Raw genomic sequence first — 22,224 nt, 5'->3', positions numbered from 1 at the left:
AATTACTGTTAGTAGTGCTTTGAAATTGTTCAGAGCAATTTGTGTGTTGTTGGAAGTGGGGGAGGGGGGGACACAGTTTTAGCTTCCCCAATCATCCATATTAGAATTCAGACTATGATGCTACCAGAATGGGGAGGGGGTTCCTCCATGTCCCAATCCTTCCAGGTCACAGAATGGTTGGGGTCGCCCATGGAAAACCTCCACTCCCCCGTTATTTATATCCAGCTTCCCCATAACAAAAAAAAACTATAACAAACAAGCATGAGAACAGACAGGAAGATGTTGCCAGCAGTGCAAGTACAAACAAACTATGTTAAAATCTTTTCTTAATCAGGTTTTCCAGTTGTATATAATGTCTTCTTCGTTTGTATAAAGGTAACAAGAATGCTTAACACTTTTTATTATAACTTTTCAACATAATGCACAGCAGCCACAATGCTCTACAACATAGCCAAAGGTTCTGGCTAAACACATAAGGTCCCAAAGGCGAGACCTATTGGCTATGCCAAAGCTTGTTTTAACAGTGCCCGCCTTCTGCCATCCCAATCTTGGCAGAGTCTCATGTTAACACTGTTCTATTCCTCGTAGTGCCCTGAGCCATCCTGTCTCTTCTATCATTCAGTGCGCCAAATACCTTTCCCTTTTTCACTTCTGGACTAGCATCCCATACTTCTAACATAGTGCTTTACAGCTCAGAACACCTTTTTTGGTCGAGCCTAGAACAGCGCATGCGCTGTTGCTCGACTTTTAGTAAAGGGGATTTTCAAAGTGCTGCCCACATGGTTTTGCTGGCTACAAGCTTGAGTGCACGATGGCGTGCACGTGCACACAGCTGCTCCCCGTATTCCCCCCTCCCTTCTGGCCCATCTCATTCACCCCTCCCTTCTCGCCCAGCCCTTTGATGCTCTGCTCGCATCTCCCTCCTCCCTTTTCGTCACTTGCTCCTCGCATTCACCCCTCCCTTCTCGCTCAGCCCTTTGATGCTCTGCTCGCATCTCCCTCCTCCCTTTTCGTCACTTGCTCCTCGCATTCACCCCTCCCTTCTCGCTCAGCCCTTTGATGCTCTGCTCGCATCTCCCGCCTCCCTTTTCGTCACTTGTTTTACGCGCAGTGTTGACAAAGTTCCCAGGTTCATGTGTGGGATCTCGCCCATTTAAGGTTTTTCTTGGCATTGGTTTGACTGTAGGTCCCAGAATGCAAAGTGAGAAAGCTTTGACTTGCTGACCTACTCACGCGTAAAAATTGTGAGCTCTAAATTGTGTGTCCTGTTAAATTTTACAGTAGACCAAGTCAGACATTCCAATTGTTTAGTCACAGGCTTGTTTGTTTTGTTTTCTGCTGTGAAGGGGCTTGCAGCATGCGTTCGACCAGTGTCCTTTCATTTTTTGTCCTAGTATTTCTTTGTGTCCCATAGTTCTAATCCTGAGCAGGTTAGTATGATGCAGCAGTCGGAACTCTCTCACTTTAGAACAGACAGACAACGTGTGGGGTCACCGCTTTAACCACACAGGCACCCTTTTATTACCATGCAATATCGTTAAATATTTTTCCCACGCTGCAGGTCATTGATATATTCAGTTTTTGTGTATTTGTATGTCATCTACAGTATTATATCGGGATGCAGGTAAAGTCTGCCAACTTATATCTCTATACTATAAGTATTACATACCCCACCCTCAACCCCTTTGTCAATGTTTTATTACATGTTCCACAGCAGTCGAGCTGCTGTGGAACATAGCTTAAAGTAAATAGAAAATAGTATGGCACGGTCAAATCTGGACATGTCATAGCCTTTTTTTTTCTTTAGGCCATGTTGTCATTTGCTGTCCACCATGTACAAAAAACATTGGCAAAGCCTATTTGTTTTGCCAGTGATTGTTTAATGCTGCATCTAGATAACTTCGATGTATAGCCCACCCCTTTCTCGGGGTCCCCACGTCTGGTCCCACTTACCGCGGGCTTAGATGAATAACTGCCATGAAGAAAGGGGTGTAAAAATGCACCTCATCTTTAGCAGTACATGTCAGGACTCAGCCGAGCTTGGAGCCTGCTTTCATATTACTAAAACTGTCTGCCTCTTCCCAACCAGCGACTGCTTGGCTTGTGCCTCTTGTCAAAGAAGCGGTACAAAAGGGGGTGGTGATGGACGGAGCATCAGAACCAATCAAACACCCACACCCAGTCAACAGATCTGGGTTTGATCCATCACCGTTCTTTAGCCCACTCTGCCACCCCAGTTCAGACATGGCCATATGCAAATCAGTCTGACCCTGTGCCTCATGGGAACAGTCCAGCCCGAACTGCCAAGCCATGCCTTCCCTGGACCGGAAACAAGCTTCCTAGGACCGGTTTCTGGCATTTCAGCCGTTTTCAGCCAGGCTTGCTTGAATCCAGTGGCAAAGTGAGCAAGGGACTCAACGTCGGAGCATACCCTGCCAACTCATGGCGAACAAAGCGGTACAAAAGGGGGTGGTGATGACGTGAGTCCCTTGCTCACTTTGTCACTGGATTCAAGCAAGCCTGGCTGAAGACGGCTGAAATGCCAGAAACCGGTCCTAGGAAGCTTGTTTCCGGTCCAGGGAAGGCATGGCTTGGCAGTTCAGGCTGGACTGTTCCCATGAGGCACAGGGTCAGACTGATTTGCATATGGCCATGTCTGAACTGGGGTGGCAGAGTGGGCTAAAGAACGGTGATGGATCAAGCCCAGATCTGTTGACTGGGTGTGAGTGTTTGATTGGTTCTGATGCTCCGTCCATCACCACCCCTTTTGTACTGCTTTGTTCGCCATAAGTTGGCAGGGTATGCTCAGACGTGAGTCCCTTGCTCACTTTTTCACTGGATTCAAGCAAGCCTGGCTGAAGACGGCTGAAATGCCAGAAACCGGTCCTAGGAAGCTTGTTTCCGGTCCAGGGAAGGCATGGCTTGGCAGTTCGGGCTGGACTGTTCCCATGAGGCACAGGGTCAGACTGATTTGCATATGGCCATGTCTGAACTGGGGTGGCAGAGTGGGCTAAAGAACGGTGATGGATCAAGCCCAGATCTGTTGACTGGGTGTGAGTGTTTGATTGGTTCTGATGCTCCGTCCATCACCACCCCCTTTTGTACTCCTGTCAAAGAACGCAAACCAGGGACCACACTTTCTCATTCTTGGTTGCCACGTTTTGGAACGTCCTGCCTGACTAAACCCCTCCCAATAACATCCACTGCTGATTAAGGCTGGCTGTAATCAGACACCCTGTTAAATCACTCCATAAAAACATTAGTTTTCTCAACTCCATTTCTGCACACTTAAGTCACAAGAGGCTACTGACGACAGGACTGTGCTTTCTAAGCCTAACTCACTCGGGTATCACTGACACCACTGCATTCGCAGATAGCTTGCTTTCACTGTAAATGTATGCACACTGTTCATTTGGTTGAATATGCTATAAGGCGGCATTCATTTGAAATACATAAATTAACTGTATTCACAGTCGTTCCGGTAAAATGCTAGTAGAACCTTAACCCACATTTACCTGATAACAAAGCATATCTAATTTAGACAAATGATGCCACATGCGCTACCGCACAGATGCAAAAGATTTTTCATTAACTCTGCTGGCGTTCGGAGTGAACGCATCAATACTCATCAAAGTTACTAATTGGTTCATCATCACAGGCATCTCAAAAATACTCCGGTAGCACTCCTGGAGCGTGAAGGGAAAGACACCATAGTTATAGATAAAAGCAACTGAAACCATGCATTTTCTCCGATCCACATAGATATCAGTGGTACAGACAAAGGTAACCAGGTTTCTTATCCTTCCTTCAAGCAATAACCAGAATACTAAACTGTATTCGTGCCCACACACACAACCACACACGCACACAACCATACACACACACCACCACAACCACACACACACCCACACAACCACACACACAAACACCCCACCACACACACACACCCAACCACACAGACAACCACACAACCACACACACAACCACAAACACAACCACACCCACACAACCACACCCAACCACCCACACAACCACACACACACAACCACACACAACCACACAACCACACAACCACAAACACAACCACAAACACACAACCACACACGCACACAAAACACACAACCAAACACACACACAACCACAAACACACAACCACACACACAACCACAACCACACACACACAACCACACACACACAACCACACACACACACACACACAATCACACAACACCCACAACTACACACACAACTACACACACACAACCACACACACCACACACATAACCACAAACACAACACACACACAACCACACACAACCACCCAACCACACACAACCACAAACACAACACACACAACCACACACACAGCACACACAACACACACAACCACACACACACAACCATAACCACACAAACAACCACAACCACACCAACAACCACAACCACACACACACAACCAACCACAACCACGCACAACCACACACACACACACAACCACACACACACACACACACACAACCACACACGCACACAACACACACACACAACCACAAACGTTTTTGGGGCTGTCAGCATAAATACGCTGTCACCAAACACGTTGAACACCTCAGGAAAGTTTGGGAAGTCACCCCCAACTTTGAAACCACTTGCTGTTGCAGAGTGTGTGCTGTACACATGGCAATACCTTGACACAGCGGACTGTTGCAAGGAATGCTTTGAGCCTCGGAGACTGACAGACCTCAGTCTGTGCATTAGTTCACCCAGTCTTGGCGCTGCATGAAAACAGGGTGCCCACTGTCCAGCATGAAGTGAGACATTATGATCAGGGCTGGTGATGCTATTTAGCAATCTGCTTAGAACATTGTGTTTCATTTATGGCATTAAACATAAAGGAGCACTGGCAACGCTGATAAAATGGATTTCATTTTGAGTAGTGACTAAAACTTTTAAAAAGCCTGCAGTATTGAAACAAGCATTTGCAATGCAATAGGTTTCGCATTTGCAAAAGTTTAAGTTATTGGCATTGTTCATGACAATGCCATTTTTTATCTATTTTATAAAAAAACACATATATAAATGCCATTATCATTTACAATGCCAATAGCTAGTGTTGCATTATTATTAGCAATGCCAACTGCTCACACTTTTATAATGCGAGACCTATTGCATTGCAAATGCTTGTTTAAATATAGCACCTGCATATAAATACAATGCTATGACCGACCAACTGACACAGGCAGATACACAGCAGATCCAAAAACTTGAGTTATCAAGTGGAGACATGTTTAGATACTGTGAGACATGTAAGGACCATTCCCTAGTTGTGTGGTACAGAGAATGTGGGAATAATGGGTCCAGAATTACAGTTTGCAGTCAATATTCCTACCTGGTACTGGGCAAATACAACTCTTCAGGTCTGGAATGAGGACTAACATGTGGGCTTCAGAATTATCACATCCTTTTGTTGATATCACGCCCCCCACCCCTTGAGCGCTTCCCTAAGGTTGCGCTATTGGGTTACGTCAAGAAGGTGCCGGCAGAGATGTGCAGGCTGACGGTGATTCTCCTCTTGCTTGCCCAGTGCAGGGTTGCGATGAAATGGGGTCGACCTGCATTGCCGCCAGCGACTGATTGGCTTAAAGATGCAGCGTTTTGCCAAGACCAACTCGTTGCTTTTTGGGAACTCATGCCCATCAGCTCCCAGCCTAAGGATATATGGCTTCCTCTTGAACGGTATCTATACGCCCAAGCTGCTGCGGTGGAGTCTGAACAAACTGATGCAGAATCTGTGCCTGCAGCTACAGTGGGTACTGTGTATTAATAATATGCCTCCAACTGCCCTTAACAGCTGTATTGTATATTTTATGGCATGATATGGCCCCTGCCCAGCTAACATACTCGCCAATGATGTCTCCTACCCCTGCGAGCTACTGTTTCCTTTTTGTTCCTCAGATCCCCCCCCACTGTTTGGTCTTTAAAGAGGACTGTTAAAACCAATTATTGATAATATATATGCAGTTCTGTACATCATTGCCAATATTGTACTTGTTGGTCTCTGTATAGTGCCCTTGCGTTTCTTACCGGAAAACTTAATGAAAAGAATTTCAAAAAAATAGAATTATCACATCCTTTCTGCAAGTTCTTCATGAGCTATGAGCATGTTTCATCACAATTTCCACAGAGCGGTTGAAATTTGTGATCGTAAACGAAGTAGTACCTATGAAGTTTAAGTCCGCACTTGATAAACTTGTACTTGTGTGTGGTGGTGTCTCTGCAGTGATATCATTTCCCACAGCCTGGAATAGGGCCTCTAAAAATCTATGTACAGGGGAGTAAAGACAGCAACATACAAGATTGGTACAAGGCACACTCGGCAAATACAGGCAGGAAGAGACATACTGAGAGAAGCAAGGTTATGCACACACACATATACATTCCCTCTCTCTCTCTGAAAGTAGACACATACAGTCATGCACACACAAATGTGCAAAAAAAATATCACATGAATGTAGAGACTCACACTGACTTGTGAGTGACTTTGACTGAGACCTACTGGCCTTTCAGAAGCATCGGCCTGCCAGGAAATCTCTGGATTTGCCATATGAAGTAATCTGCCTCTCAGAACTCAGGAAGTACTCCCACCCATAGTGAAACTAGCGCTGAGGAAATATATAGAGGGTGCAATATACAAGGATCGGGGAACACAACCATCCACACAATGAATATGTGGAGCATAGTGATGCTCCTATAGACACACACAGACTGGCACACACATATTAGTGCAGACAGTCACGTACATACAGTTTTCAGTACACATACTGCAACACATAGACTCTTAAACAGAAACTTCAACACACATATGTACTTGATACACAAAAACAATTGTTCTTTACCTGAGACATTCCTAGATTTGCTCAAAAAACTGTAGCGCTCACACGGGTTTGCACTCTTGCTGGCTGCTGTCCAATCGTAAGCAGGCCCCCTCACTCGACACCCTGTTTAGGGGAACAAAGGACAACAGGTTTAGGAGGAAACAGGCAAGTAGTACTTTGTGGCACCTCTTAAATGATATTTTGTGAATTGAGATGGCCCCATAAACACACCCCTAACCTGCCCCTGTAGCCTCAAGGAGGAGAAGGTATCACTGGCACATGCCCACTGTGTCAGGGGAATGTTTACTAAGACTCCAGTCATACTGACTGCAACTTGTGAACCAAAGACATGTGTCTATCTCCACAGAAGGCAAAGGGAGTGTGTATTTCCTTGCTGAAATGTGATATAGTCTGCTACGCTTGTTACATCCTCCCTTAGCCAAGTAAGAAGTGAATGGCCGTATCTCTCTGGGTCCCCGGGAAGAAAGAATGTATTTTCCCTTCAAATGTCTGCTGGAACCCATTGAATGTGTTCATCGCCTCATAGCCCAATGATAAGAATACTGGTGGCCGCCATTTTCCTAGGATCTAAAGAGATTAACAATAAATGCTCAGCAGTTCAATACTTACATTATCTGGAATCTGCTTTGTGTGGTGTTGTATCTCACCAGAAGAAGATGAGTGGGTTTCTCAGAGCGCTCACAAACTTTAATTTAGACCAGCCAAGTGGCAGGTCTACCTAGGCAGAGTCGAGATAGGAGATCCAGATGCAGAGGTCTCTGCCCATGAGTTTGTGAATATCATTTTGTAGCATGTGAGCAGTACTGCTGTCGTACTAGATACATACTACAAAATGTAGTTTGTGAATATGGCTCTAAGAGTTTAATCACTAAATCAAATTACTAGGTTTAAAAAGTGGGATCAGGACACGAGGCAAAGAGAGTCACTGTTTATTTTGCCGCTTTTCCTAGGAATCAAACAATAGCAAGGCAAAATGCATGTAGGTACAAACAAGGTGCCAGCTCTGATCTTGTGAACCATGTTCCTGATTAAGCGCCTAATTTAGAGTTCGTCAGACTTAGTCACAAATGTGACAGATTGCAAGTGCCATTCAATATAATGCACCGGTAATACGGCGGACGGGATATCCATCATGTTTGTGACACAGTAGCCCGTCCGCCGAACTATAAATCAGGCCCCAACTCTCCAAAGCTGCTGCCACTGACTGAAGACACTGGAAGGCAAATTACCTCCCGAGACTGAGCCTCTCATAAGTAAATCACAAACAAATGCAACAGGTTAAAACTGAAAGATCATTAAACACTTATCTCCAAAAGAGGGCAGAAATAACTTCACAGCATGGCATGATTAAGAAGAAATCCCTCATATTAAATAGTATTACCTTGAAACAGTACCATACAGATTATCTCCATGCAGAGCCAACAATCATAAATAACGCTCAGTCCATTCATAGTTAACTTGCAGTGTGCATGGATCCAGATTATCAATAGGCCTGTGCAATAGCAGAAAATAAAGAAATCTAGGAAGAGTGGCCATAAAAGAGCCTGACCTGTACTTGAGCGTAGGAGTTATGGTATGTTATGTTATTCGGACTTATAAAGCGCACTATAACTCCACGGGTATCCTGGCACTGACTTACACTTACAATAGCCCTACTATTCGCATACGGTACTATGAGGATATCACTCACTAGAGAAGGTGAAGATCTGAACTATACTTTTGGGAAGAGTCAAGTTTTAAGCCTTTTCCTAAACTGCAAAAGATCTTCTATCTGTCTAAGACTAGGCGGAAGTCCATTCCAGAGCCGAGTGGCTGCAGAGCTAAAGGCTCTTCCTCCAAACTTTGTTCGTCTAAACCTAGGCACGTTAACCAGGTTAGCTGATGAGCGAAGGCTTCTGGTCATGGTTTCAGGAGAGGGGCTGCCATGACATGGAAGAGCCCATTAGTGGGTTTTCTCAGCAGAAGATATGTCATTTACTCCCACCCTTCCCCAGCTCAGTACAGTTCATCATGCACCCGTCTAAGAAATTGATCCTGCTTTGCCAGGGATTTCAGAAGGGATGGGAGGTCTTACCATAGTCCAAAGGCTCACTGGGCATACGGGGAGCTGGAAGTTCTGGAGAGGTCCAGCCCAACCCAGCAGGCTTGTCTGTTTTGTCCTTTTCCAGAAATGAAATTGCTTGTACCTGAAAAAGTAATGAATCATTGGACTGAGACAGGAAGAAAAAGAATAAATAGTTTCTAAATCCCAGGTGAAAATAAAACACCAGGACATGAAGCAACACTGAGCACAAGACACCTCTTGGTTTAACATTCTTTCTGTAATCCATTTTCAGTTGTAAGCAAAACAAATGTCAATATTGTTCGCAACTCATGATTAAATGGTTCCAAGTAGGGAAACATAGCTCCTGGATTGTTAGACAAACATGTGGTGTGGTGCATTGGGAGAGGTCAGTTTCTGGTTTGAGTACAAAAATAACCCCCAAAAGCTTCCCAATAGCACCCCCAACAGAGGTACAGTCATCACTACTCTATACTGTGCCTGATGCAAACCACTTGGAGGATAGAAACGATTAAAAATGAAACATATCATGCTTTCGTTAGATATTCAGTTAATGGTCACAGTTCACTCTGTGTGCATACCAAACTTCCTGTGGAAGGAATATGCTACTTACCAGTATACATCTGTTCTTGGCATGTAGAGCTGCAGATCTATACACTGTGCATAGATCGCCATCTGGTGTTGGGCCCGGATGTTTGCAGTTTGTTTTTCCTCTTGGGAAGTCTTTGGAAGTCACGAGTTCGGTGACTCCTCCCTTGGTTCGTATTGCGCATGGGCTTCGGCTCCATCCTCAGATTGTTTTTCGCCAGCAGGGAAAGATGGAGCGTAGTAGTAACAGTAAAGAAACCCATGTGTGTTGTATCTAAATAAGATAAACTGGAACGGATACAGGTAGCCGGGGAGGCGGGTGGGCGTGTATAGATCTGCAGCTCTACATGCCAAGAACAGATGCATACTGGTAAGTAGCATATTCCGTTCGAGGCATATGAGCTGCAGATTATACACTGTGCATAGATTATATAGCAGTACCCAACCCTAGCGGCGACCACCGGCATCCGTTGCAGTTGTTTGGAACAGTGTTTTTAGTACAGCCTGGCCCACACTAGCTTGTTGCTTGGTTTGCACATCTACACAGTAATGTTTTGTGAAAGTGTGCGGTGTTGACCATGTGGCTGCTTTGCAGATGTCATCTAGTGATATGTTTCCTAGAAAAGCCATAGAAGCCCCGATCTTCCTTGTAGAGTGGGCTTTAGGGGGAACAGATAGCGTTCGTTTTGCTTTGTGGTAGCAAATCTGTATGCATTTTACAATCCACCTAGCTATCCCTGATTTAGAAATAGGATTGCCTTTATGTGGTGGAGAGAAGGAGACAAATAGCTGTTTGGTTTTCCTGAAAGGTTGTGTCCTTTGGATGTAGTAAAGTAAGGCCCTTTTAACATCCAGTGTGTGTAAGGCCCTTTCCGCAACGGTTTGAGGTTGTGAGAAAAAGACTGGTAATTCTACCGACTGGTTTAGATGGAAGGGAGAAATGACTTTGGGTAGAAATTTTGGGTTGGTGCGGAGTACAACCTTGTTCTGATGCATTTGGAGAAAAGGTTCCTGTATAGTGAGTGCTTGTATTTCACTAACCCTTCTGAGGGAAGTGATGGCCACTAGGAAAGCTGTTTTCCATGTGAGAAATTGGAGCTCACATTTATGTAATGGTTCGAAAGGGGGTCCCATTAACCTTGTGAGAACTATATTCAAGTTCCAGACAGGTGAGGGTGGTACTCTGGGTGGGATTACTCTTTTGAGGCCTTCCATAAAGGCCTTGATGGTAGGCACCCTGAAAAGTGATAGGTGCTGCCTGTTCTGTAAATAAGCAGCAATTGCAGCGAGGTGTAACCGAATGGATGTATATGCTAGGTTACACCTTTGTAGATGGAGTAAGTAACATATAATGTGCTGTATGGATACATTTAAAGGATTGATTGTGTTGTTGTGGCAGTAAACAACAAATCTTTTCCACTTTGCAGCATAGCATGCCCTAGTAGTAGGGCGTCTAGCTTCCCTGATAATATTCATGCAATCAGGGGGAAGGTTAAGGTATCCGAATTCTAGGACCTCAGGAGCCAGATCGCAAGGTTGAGTTAGGAGGCATGGTGAGAGGTGTAGCTTTTGGTGTGGTACTACCGAGAGTTCCAGCAGTGTGGTGTACCACGGTTGTCTGGCCCATGTTGGAGCTACTAGGATCAGTGTTAGGGAATGCTGTTGAAGCTTTCGTACCACTAATGGAATTAGTGGGAGAGGTGGAAAAGCGTATGCAAATTTGTTTGACCAGTTCATCCATATCGCATTGCCTTTGGACAATGGGGGTGGATATCTGGCGGCGAAGCTTGGGCATTTTTTGTTTTCGTGGGTGGCGAATAGGTCTATGTGTGGATGCCCCCACTTCTGAAAGAACGGGTGAAGAACCTGTGGGTGAAGTTCCCACTCGTGGATCTGCTGCGTCTGTCTGCTGAGCAGATCTGCCACTGTGTTTTGGACTCCTGGGACGTGTTGGGCCAGGAGAAAGATCTTTTGTGGAATTGCCCATCTCCATATGCTCTGTGCTAATCGAGAGAGCTGTGGAGAGTGTGTGCCCCCCTATTTTTGAATGTAGTACATGGCAGTCATGTTGTCTGTGCGAATGAGGACTGCCTTGCCTGAAATCTGCGTCTGGAAGGATTTTAGGGCGAGGAAGATTGCCAGTAACCCCAGATGGTTGATGTGGAGTAACTTCTGTTGCTGCGTCCATGTGCCCTGTGCTGTGAGATGTAACAGATGAGCTCCCCAGCCGGAGAGCGATGCGTCTGTTGTCAGGATTATTTGTGGGACCGGGTCCAGGAACGGTCGACCTCTGGAAAGGTTTGTGGTGTTCCACCACTGCAGAGAGCGATGGGTGCGACCGTCTACCAACACCAGATCTGTCAGTTGTCCCTGGGCCTGGTTCCACTGGCGCGCTAAGCACTCTTGGAGTGGACACATCTGGAGTCTTGCATGGGGCACTATGAAGATGCAAGAGGCCATCATCCCTATCAGTTGCATAAACACTCTTGCTGGGAGAGAGTGTTGACATATGAATTTTTGACGCAGAGCCTGTATTTTTGCAATCCTGGCAGGATTGGGATAGGCTATGGCTTTTGAGGTGTCTATGGTGGCACCGAGGTATTGTTTTATGTGTGATGGTACCAAGTGGGATTTTTGATGGTTCACCGTGAAACCTAGCTGGTGAAGTAGTTGGACTGTAGCGGCGGTATGTTGCACACATTGTTCGTAGGACGTGGCTTTTATTAGCCAGTCATCCAGATACGGGAAGACGTGAATGCGCTGTCTTCTGAGGTGTGCAGCCATTACTGCTAGGCACTTGGTGAATACCCTTGGTGCTGTTGTTACCCCGAACGGGAGCACCTTGAACTGGTAGTGTTGTTCGTCCACCACAAATCTGAGGTACTTTCTGTGAGACTGATGTACTGGGATGTGAAAGTATGCGTCTTACAAGTCCAGAGTGGTGAGGAAATCGTTCTGGGAGAGGAGTGGAAGAACCTGTTGAAGGGTTACCATGTGAAAATGGTCTGAATGTATGTAAGTGTTTAGAGGTCTGAGATCTAGGATAGGTCATAGAGTCTTGTCTGTCTTTGGAATCAGAAAGTACAGGGAGTAGAGCCCTAAATTTTGTTGATTTATGGGGACCTGCTCTATGGCTCCTTTTTGCAGGAGGGAGATCACCTCTTGTGTTAGTAGCGCAGTATGTTCTTGTGACATAGGGCGGTGGCTGGGTGGAATGTTGGGGGGTGTAGATGTTAATTCTAGGCAATACCCTGACTGAATAATTTGTGTCACCCATCTGTCTGAGTTGATTGTCTCCCAGACGTGAAGCAAATGTTGTAGTCTGCCTCCGATCGGAGTGGAATGGTCTGGAGGGAGCGGGGGAAAGTCATTGGGCAGGAGGTGTGGCAGAGCGGGCGGTATTTGTTTTGCCTCTGCCCTGATTATTATTGCCTCTGTATCCGCCTCTTTGATAACCCTTTGTGAAGGTAGACTGAGGAGGGGATTTATAGGACGTGGATGCACTGTCCGAGGAGTAGCCTCTGCCCCGAAAGGAAGAGCGCCTGGGAGTCTGTGTTTGTAGGGCTCCCATAGATTTCGCCTTTTCCGTATCTTTTTTCATTTTTTCCAGGGCTTCCTCTACTTTAGGACCAAATAGATGATCTTGGTCGAATGGGTGATTTAGTATAGAGGCTTGAACCTCTGGTTTAAACCCTGAAACCCTGAGCCAGGCATGGCGACGGAGAAGGACACTGGTGTTTATGGCCCTGGAGGCTGTATCTGCTGCATCTAGGGCACATCGTATCGAGGTATTGGTTATTGTCTTTCCCTCCTGAATAAGTTCATTAGCCCTAGTCTTGTACTTTTCAGGAAGATGGGGCATGATGGTCTCTAGCTCATCATAGTGCGCCCTGTCGTATCGGGCCAACAGTGCCTGCGTATTGGCAATACGCCATATATTGGCCGCTTGTGACGCAGTGCGCTTCCCTGACGCATCTAGGAGCTTGGACTCTTTGTCAGGTGGGGGTGCCTCGCCTGAGAATTTGAGCGTTTCCTGGCTGTAGATACAACTAGAGAATCTAATGGTGCAGGGCCCTTAAGGTAAGAAGGGTCTGTAGGGGCGGCTTTGTATTTCTTTTCTATCCGAGGGTTTAGGACCCTGGCCCTGACTGGGTCTTTAAAGACCTCAGGGGCATGTTTAATTACGCCCTTTAACATAGGTAGAATGGCAGTGGACCTATGTGTATCGTCAAAGGTGTCTAGGAGGAAGTCCTCCTCCACTGGGTCGGTATGTAACTCCACCCCGTGGTAGTGTGCCGCCCGTTGTAACAAGTGGTGAAAACCCAAGGAATCTTCAGGAGGGGATGGCCTAGATGGATAAAGGTCATCCTGTGGGACATCTGGAATGTCCGGATTGTTATAATCATCCCATGGGTCTGGAGATCCAGTAGGGGTGGGATCTTGTGGCACATCTGCTGGATCATAGTAAGGGTCCCCCAAATCATCTGGGACAGGAGACAAGGTGGGGGAACGATGAGGTGGAGGGGGTGGAGGTGGAGAGGGTGGAGGAGGTAGAGGAGGTGGGGAAGGCACCCTGAAAGGAGAGGTAGCAATGTCCTTTCTCTTTGGAGGTGGAGGTGGAGCCGGCTTGTCCAAATGTCTCTTTTTTGAAGACAAAGTCAAGTGTCCGGTCTTTGGATCCTTGGTGAGGGTTTTTTGCAAAGGATCCGGTGTGAAGAGCTCCTGCGACACTGGTTGTTCGGTCGGCGCCGAAGGTTTTGGGGCCGACGGCTTTTTAGGTTTGTCGAAGCCGTGCTTCCTGGGAACCTCCGTTTTTTTGGTCGGTGCCGAAGAAGGTTTCGGCACGGGAGTGTCGGTGCCGAGGGTCTTGTGATGTTTGGTCGGCGCCGGAGGAGCAGGTTTTGGCACCGAAGGCTTCGGTGCCGGGTTCGGTGTGGAGGTGGAGGCCGATTTTTTCTTCGGTGCCGAAGGGTGTTTGTCGGCACCGGTGGCCGGCTGGCTCGAGCCCGAGCTGCCGGAAGGCTTAGAAGGCTTCTTTACCGGGCCCGAAGGTGGGGTGTGAGAAGCAGTGTCCTTGGTCTTGCCTAGGCCCGGAGGCAAAGGTGTGACCGAAGCCTTTTTCGGTATCGGCGTGGGCGTGGGAAGGGGAATTGTACTCACGACCCGCTACGCCGGGGTGATGTCCTCCACATCTGAGTCGTCGGCCTCGGAAGCGCTGACGAGGTCGTCGTCCTCCTGTTCGATGTCCTGCTGTCCCGGAGCTTCGACGTCGTCTCCGAAGATGTCGACTGGAGCGGAGGTCGAGGAGTGCGCCATGTTGCGTCTAGCCCGTCGATCTCGAATTGTCTTTTTTGAGCGAAAAGACTTGCAGGCGGGACAGTCTCGGGCCTCGTGTTCTGGGGAGAGGCAGAGGTTGCACACCTCATGGAGATCGGTGTGGGGAAACTTGGACCCACATCGAGGGCACTTCTTGAAGGGAGTTCTTTCCATCAGCCGAGACTGGAGCCGGAATAGGCCCGAAGGCCGCCGTCGACCACCGGAATCGAAGAAGTGCCGAAGAGAAGATGAATAAGATGATTTATGTCGTTGAAGAAGCTCAATGAGCGAGGATTTGTGCGTCGATCGGTGAACTGGGAAGATCGGAACCGGAGCGCGAAGTTTTACATCCGAGCCCGATGGCGGAAAAAAACTATCCGAGGATGGAGCCGAAGCCCATGCGCAATACTAACCAGAGGAGGAGTCACCGACCTCGTGACTCCCAAAGACTTTCCAAGAGGAAAAACAAACTGCAAACATCCGGGCCCAACACCAGATGGCGATCTATGCACAGTGTATAATCTGCAGCTCATATGCTCGAACATATATTTTACTTAAAAGTGTTCTTTCTTCTTGGTACAGTGTGTGTGATACTGTGAATAACAGAAGAAGATTTGTTACTGTTACCACGATGCCCCTGATCCCTTTATGGGATTATTAGTAACCCAAAAGCTATACTTCTATGTCTCCTTTACCAGTCTTTCATCTACATAAGGATGCATATTTACTCTTTCCCTTTACAAGTACATGGCAACTATTATCAGACAATTTGCAAACTCACTTAAAATAAACGTAAATGCAACTAGCAAAAATATTGAACTTATAATGCATTACATCAACCAAACACCTGAGGTACTTTTACTTCTGATATACGGGGATTAAGACGTGCACATCCTCCAACTAGATGTCCTCAGAGATTTGTCTTTTGTCATCGCTAGTATGACATCCTGTAAAATGGTTGTCCTGAAGCTCTGTCACAATCCACTTGCCCGGTCCTCCCTCTCAGGTCTAGGACTGATATTACTGTTCCATCATTCTCTGGTACCAGGAACTATGTAAAGGAACCTCCTCTATTGCCACCAGGCTTAACATCTCCTTGAATAGGAGTGGTAGGTGGTCCATCTTGTGCACTTTCTTTTGGGAGTAATCTGTTGTGGTCTATGCACTAACTGGATTCAATATTGCGGTTGTATTGGTCCCAGCGTCATTTAACTGAGACCTGAAAAATGTCCACTAATTTGCATGGAATGTGAGTCTTCTCCCTCCAGCGGGGAGGTGGGATGGGGGCACGCTGCAACCATTGAGAATGGGATGTATTACGCAGTCATTGTTTTGAGGCTGGAGTCACCCTCTAAGTCTCAATTATAAGAAGTATGGGCGTTCAACCAATTTGTCGCAGATAATACGCACTTGGGAGGTTCAGTGAAACTCAGTCTCTTTAGAATATTGATCTTTACCCTGGGAGTGAGTTACAGTTATTCAATATTGTTTTGACTAAGGTGTCCAACCCTGTTTTCAGAGTTTTGTGGGACTCGTGTCTCAAAAGAGGTCCCTTGTCAGAACAGAGCATTTCCTCCTCTGAAATGGAGTCTGGGACACTATCTCTGTGGCTTTCAGAGCCAGGATTCTCCTCTCCATGCATGGCACACCAGTCCCAACACCTGTGTATCTGAGCATGAAGTGTTCTAGAGCTGATTTTTTACATCTATACTTAGATGATCCCTTGGTACTGAAAAGTTGAAAACCCAGTACTCACACATAATTAATGTATTTTCCATAGCCCTTAAAAACTTTAATTTCATGCCCCCACCACCAATATAATCATACACATCCTGTTCCGGCCAATTTCCCCCTAAAATAATCACAGTGTTGTCCCCTAAGTGTATGCATCATCAAACAACTATGATTTTTCTTTCTTTTTTGTTCTTTTTCCTGCATTCTTGGAGAGGCTTCGCCACACTCTTCAGCTGCATCCAAAGTCAGGGTGGAAAAACAACTCTGAAGGTCCCGCTGGGCGTATGGCAAGGTGAAGTTGGTCTCGATGTCAAACAATAATCTAAATACAGATGCTCCTCAGTCAACGTCCATCCTGATGACAAAGTATTTCCAAAAGCTAACACTAAGTAGCTGTAACATTCCCATCTTGTGAATTTATGCAAGATTCTTCCTACAAAACTATACTTTTAGGGCCAGATGTACTACCCTTACATTTTGTGATTCGCAAATTGCATCGCTTTGCGACTCGCAATATGCAATGTACAACAGTGTCACAGACACTGTTAGCGATTCCTGATGGGGTCGCAAATTGCCTGCCTCATTATTTTTCATGAGGCAGGTGCTATTTACGACCCCATTAGGAATGGCTAGCACTCCCAGGGATGGTGACCTGCTGGGGTCAGCAGACCACCATGTCTGGGACTGCTTTTTAAATAAAGTCGTTTTTTTTTTTAAATGCAGCCCGTTTTCCTTAAAGGAAAACGGGATGCATTTAAGAGCAGGCAGTGGTTCCTGGGATATTTTCGCACACACTCACAAAGAGGAAGGAGTCCCCTGGGGACCCCTTCCTGTTTGCAAATGGCTAACCACGGTAAACTGCAGGTGTTTTGCAAGCGCAAATGCGGTCGCAAAACAATCATACATTGCAGTTAGACTCGCTATTAGGAAGGGACGCCGTTGGCACACCCCTAATAGCGAGTCGCAAACCATATTTTGCGAGTCGGTAATAGGTTAGAGTCGCAAAATAGCGTTTGTACAAGGGGCAGACCAATTTTGCTGTCGCAAACAGGCTGAATTCCTGTTTGCGACCGCAAAAAACAATTGTACATCTGCCCCTTAATCAGGAAACGTTGGGTCCACACCAAACTTTCAGGGCAACCACAGACTATGTAAATGATTCTGTTTGACATCTATTGCTATGTAAAAAAATCCTAGCTGAATATTTGGGAAATCTGGCATTAAAATTTGCTAACTTGTTCTGACATTGGATAGCTCTGCTTTGACACGCTTGTCATTAAATTTGGGCAATAACTTTTTATTCTACTGTGCAGAATTAGCACATTCTTCAGAGGTCTTACATTTTGGCACAGTAGTTTTCTTTCAGTGGATATCAATACTGTGTTGGAACGTAAGGCCAGCTAATAGGCTATGAGGGGGTCTACATGTGGGTGTTCACACTCTCTGCCTGAAGATGACAATACATGGCACACATGCAGGATGAACTCACATGATACCATTGCGTGAGGAAAGTAGAAGAAGATGTACCTCGTTACGTGGTTCCATCCGTATTCTATCCAGTACGTGGGGCCGTCCAGGTGCTTCCAGAATGACAGGAGGTTGCTGTGGCCTCTGCTCTCTGGTGTGACTGGGCTCCTTAGGGCTCTCCTCTTTGGTGAAAATAAATTCAAACAGCATTGTTTATAGTCTGCTTCAGATGAATAGCACCAGATTGCACAACCAGAAATTTGTTGACATAGATTGAAGGCTTTGTTGGGCGAGCTAGTTTTCAAACTAATCGCCTGCAGGTTCCACTAAGATATATTTAGTAGGCACTCAACCTGCTCATCTACCATAACACACTTCTAATCAAGTGCCAAGGTGCCTTATTACAACCTCTGCAGCCTCACCTAATCCCACATAGGTTCTCACACCGAAATTGCCATAAAACTGCTTGGGTCAGCCACCAAAAGTCCTGGCCTTTGTTAATTAAGTCTATAAGGGCCAGGGGCGTGCTTTTATTTAATTTTGGTGGTAGCTGGGCCTAGTTTTCTTCAGAACTAAATTATGCTTTTTAAAGCAGACACTTTCATAATATTGGGCGTGGCAATGTCATAACAATTGAAGTAGAATCTGCGGACTAATACTATATCAAACACATGAAACAAGTCCAACCCGAGGGCATGTAACAATCAAACCAAAATTGCTGATGAAAAACAAAATGTTACAAAAGTACTTAAACTAGTGCCAAAGAGCTTTGACCCCAATACAACAAGATTGCATCCTGTGATTCCAGTTAGCCGAGGTCCATTTCACTTACCCTTCGACCGAAATGAGAAGACTATCCAATCCAGGTTAATTGCAACAGTCATACTTGAATAAGACTGTGAGCTTGAGTTTAAAGGGTGAGTTATGCAGTCAAAACAATTGAGAATTAACATATTCAGACACAGCCAAACATAAAACCAACAATCCAGTAGTGGTGCAAAATGGAGTCCTTTACAAAGTAACCCATGTCAGACGACCATCAACCTAACAATAAGCCAAAGAGCTTCAGCAAATCAACCCTAACTAATGACAACATCCTAAATGCAATTCAGTATAACCCAAGAAAATGAACAGGGGATTGTTTAATCGAACGTAGGTATGGATGTAGTGGCAAACCTACTAGTCAAAGGCTTAAAGTACAGTTTTGTCATAGTAGCATTGTAATTTATTGCAAAAGATAAATAACTATACCCAAGCATGATGTAGTTCCATCATATAAGCCATGGGTCTCACTGGTACGAAAGGATTAAAGTAAGTGAAAAGGAACAGATTTTCCCAGACTCCTCAGTGCTGTGGAACAGGTCATAGCAGCGCGTCGCTCATTACTATACAACCTATGCAGCTTTCAACTACGGCCGCCACAAGGCATGGAACTTGGCAAAAGGAGCACATCGGCGGCATGTTTCGGCTGAACCTTGAGAAAGTACAGTGCGGGGGCAGGGAAGTTCTCTTATATGCTTACACAAATCATTATCCCTATGTAGGGATTTTACGGACTGAGTTTCTAATCGATTGATGTATAAATAAGATTTTGGATTTCTGCCTGAATGCATGTGGGTAATATGGTGATCTATGGGTGCATTGGGTTGTTGTGTATATAAACCGATATATGTGAATACTTATGACCCCTTGAATGCTTGGTGCTAGTTTTATCGTGAGATTGACTTTCACCTCCATACAAAAAACTGTGGTTTTCAGCAGCTTTATGGTTGGGACAATCACCTCTGTGATATTGTATACATATGAGTTGCTTAGGTGGGTGAGTATGCGTGCTCATAAGACGAGCACAGGAATTCTTCTTTGCGACCATGTTTGGTTAATTCAGAATCTGAACAATGACGCAGACGCATACGTTTTAAAAAAAATTTGTATGGTATGACTCATGCATATTATGGGAATGGTTGATATATCAGCTCCCCTGACCATTGGTAATATACAGTAATAGGAGGCTCATTTTCTTCACTACAATGAGGAACATATTGAACTAGTATAGTCCATTGTGCAGGTCACTAGCATAAAAATATCTGTTGATCCAGGTCCTAGGCACATGAACATCGTAGTTGTGAACAGATTATTGAGGGTTATACGAACAACATAAGTACATTTCATCTGCCATATGTTTTGAAAGGGACAGTTTTTTGGGCATAACGACCTTTGACTTAATCCATAAATTAATAGACTGCGATAGCATTGCTTATGTTGATCTATGTAATTGTTTTTCCCCTCACACAAGTGTGAGATTACAGGAAGGGTTCCTCCCCTGGTATGACTAGTAGTTTTCAACCAAGAGTAAGTAAGTTGCACCTTCAGTGCATGCTCACAAGTTTGCAGTCCACGTGTTTTGTTTGCAGTGCTTTTATGTGTGTACCACTTAATCATGCACTGACAATAATAGTAATTACATATTTTTCAATGGAAGATGAGTGAAGCTAATGAAGTGACGAAACGTTGTTACCGAATAGATCAATTATTGATGAGGTAGAATTTAGAACCTGTTCGCTTGTTTACAGGTGAATTTCAGTTGGACGGGCAGGTAAGACCTATTCTTATCCACATGTACGAACAAATTTCTAAAGCCAAAAAGACATAAGGAGTAAGGTTACGTTTGACTGCCCTGATGAAGGCCTAAACTCTCTTATTAGGGTTCTTATTAAAGCCAAAAAATGTTGGCATAAGAGATAGGGTGTTTGAGACCTAGTTTCACAGCAACATCCTTTGATGTTTTTAATCCAGTCCTCTGTATCCCAATGAAAGGACTAACCTGGGGTTTACACAAAGGTCGTTTTACATAAGTTTCTGGACCCCTGATAAGACCAGAAGAATATTTATTCTGATCTCCCGCCCAACAAGCTGGAGACCACCGGTTTGGTATCATCTTAACACAGTGGGAAGACTGGCCAATGATGAAGCATGCCACAAAACAATAGGTGAGGCCTTTCCATCTGAATTTTTTTTGCTTCCTGTTTTTTTGCTTCCTGTGAGCACAAAACTCACGTCAAACACACAGGTACACCCTTTATAACAGCAGTGTGAGCTGCCTTCACAGAGAAACTGCACTCGAGTGTGTTCACACATGCACTAGTGCAAAATTGTGAGTGTCTGAGAGTGATGTGAATGTGCGCATGTGTTATGAGTAGAAAGAAATATGTGAGACTGTAGATGTCAAGGTATATGTGTGATGAAGTGTGATGTGTGTATGAATTAGTGCATGATCATGTGGGTTTGAAAGTGAATTCACTTGTGTGATGTGTTTTATTGTGTGCATCAAGATACAATGGAATATGTGATCGCATCCTTTATATTGGTGTGATAGTATGTGTATGCTTATAGAATGTTGTTGTTGCAGTGATAGCTTTTGTAATTTTGGTTACAGTGGAAGTATGTTGACTGATGGTGCATGTATTATGGATCTGTGAGATGTGTCTTATTGTATGTGCATACGAAACTGCGTTGTGCATGTGTGAGTTGGTGTTTTGATAAGTGTGTGTTGGTGAGATTGTGGGATGGGGTGCGTGACAGCATATGTAGTGTAAACAGTGGTTAGAAATGTTACTTTGTGATAGTTCATGTGTGTAAGCGTGTGTCTGATTCTACGTGTGAGATGGTGCACGTGTGTTGGGTACCCTTTGTTCTGGGTGAAGACTGATGACAACAACCTTTTCACAAAATGAACCTGCCAATGCCAGTGCTGCTTTTTGTGGGGGGTCTTGGATAATTTTCTTTAGTTCAACTCTGAATGTACAATTATAGAGCCGTCTATCCGACTGTCAGTATCCAGGCAATTGTTTCTTTTTTTCAATAATTGCAGACCCACCTTTAGAGTCAAACGGTCTGCCTTTCTCTGCTTCCCCATCATCCAGTGCACATCGGAGTTTCTTCACTTCTTTCTTAACAGGGAGCTCTACAATACTCTTGCTGTCGCCTTCATGAGTCAACTCCTTCTGTGCAAGCTGCCTCAAACGCAACAAGCATGTGCTGTCTCTGCCATTGGTGTGCTCAGCAAGCCTCACGCCATCTCGCATATCCATTGGACGACAGTCTACAGCCCTCCCATGCCTCTGACGCCGTCCCTCCCTAGCGCTGTCTGTCAAAAGTGAAGAGCAG

General features: G+C 45.3%; 1 protein-coding gene across 2 annotated transcripts in view; it reads right to left on the bottom strand.

The window, feature by feature from the left end:
* The window catches only part of LOC146812510 (interferon regulatory factor 4-like), a 120,069-nt gene that overhangs the window by 53,668 nt on the left and 44,177 nt on the right, over positions 1–22,224 (bottom strand). Inside the window, exons 3-6 of one of the 2 annotated variants that reach the window (XM_085619512.1) lie at positions 21,935–22,204; positions 18,121–18,242; positions 8,968–9,079; positions 6,894–6,995 (exon numbers count right to left, since the gene is read on the bottom strand). In XM_085619512.1, coding sequence (XP_085475638.1) covers positions 6,894–6,995; positions 8,968–9,079; positions 18,121–18,242; positions 21,935–22,204 — 606 coding nt within the window. The remainder of the gene's footprint in view (positions 1–6,893; positions 6,996–8,967; positions 9,080–18,120; positions 18,243–21,934; positions 22,205–22,224) is intronic. The other variant, XM_085619513.1, reaches the window with a different exon arrangement.

This window comes from Triturus cristatus, chromosome 7 (genome assembly GCF_964204655.1).
Source record: "Triturus cristatus chromosome 7, aTriCri1.1, whole genome shotgun sequence".
Classification (NCBI taxonomy): domain Eukaryota; kingdom Metazoa; phylum Chordata; class Amphibia; order Caudata; family Salamandridae; genus Triturus; species Triturus cristatus.
This window is presented reverse-complemented; position numbering and strand designations above follow the sequence as displayed.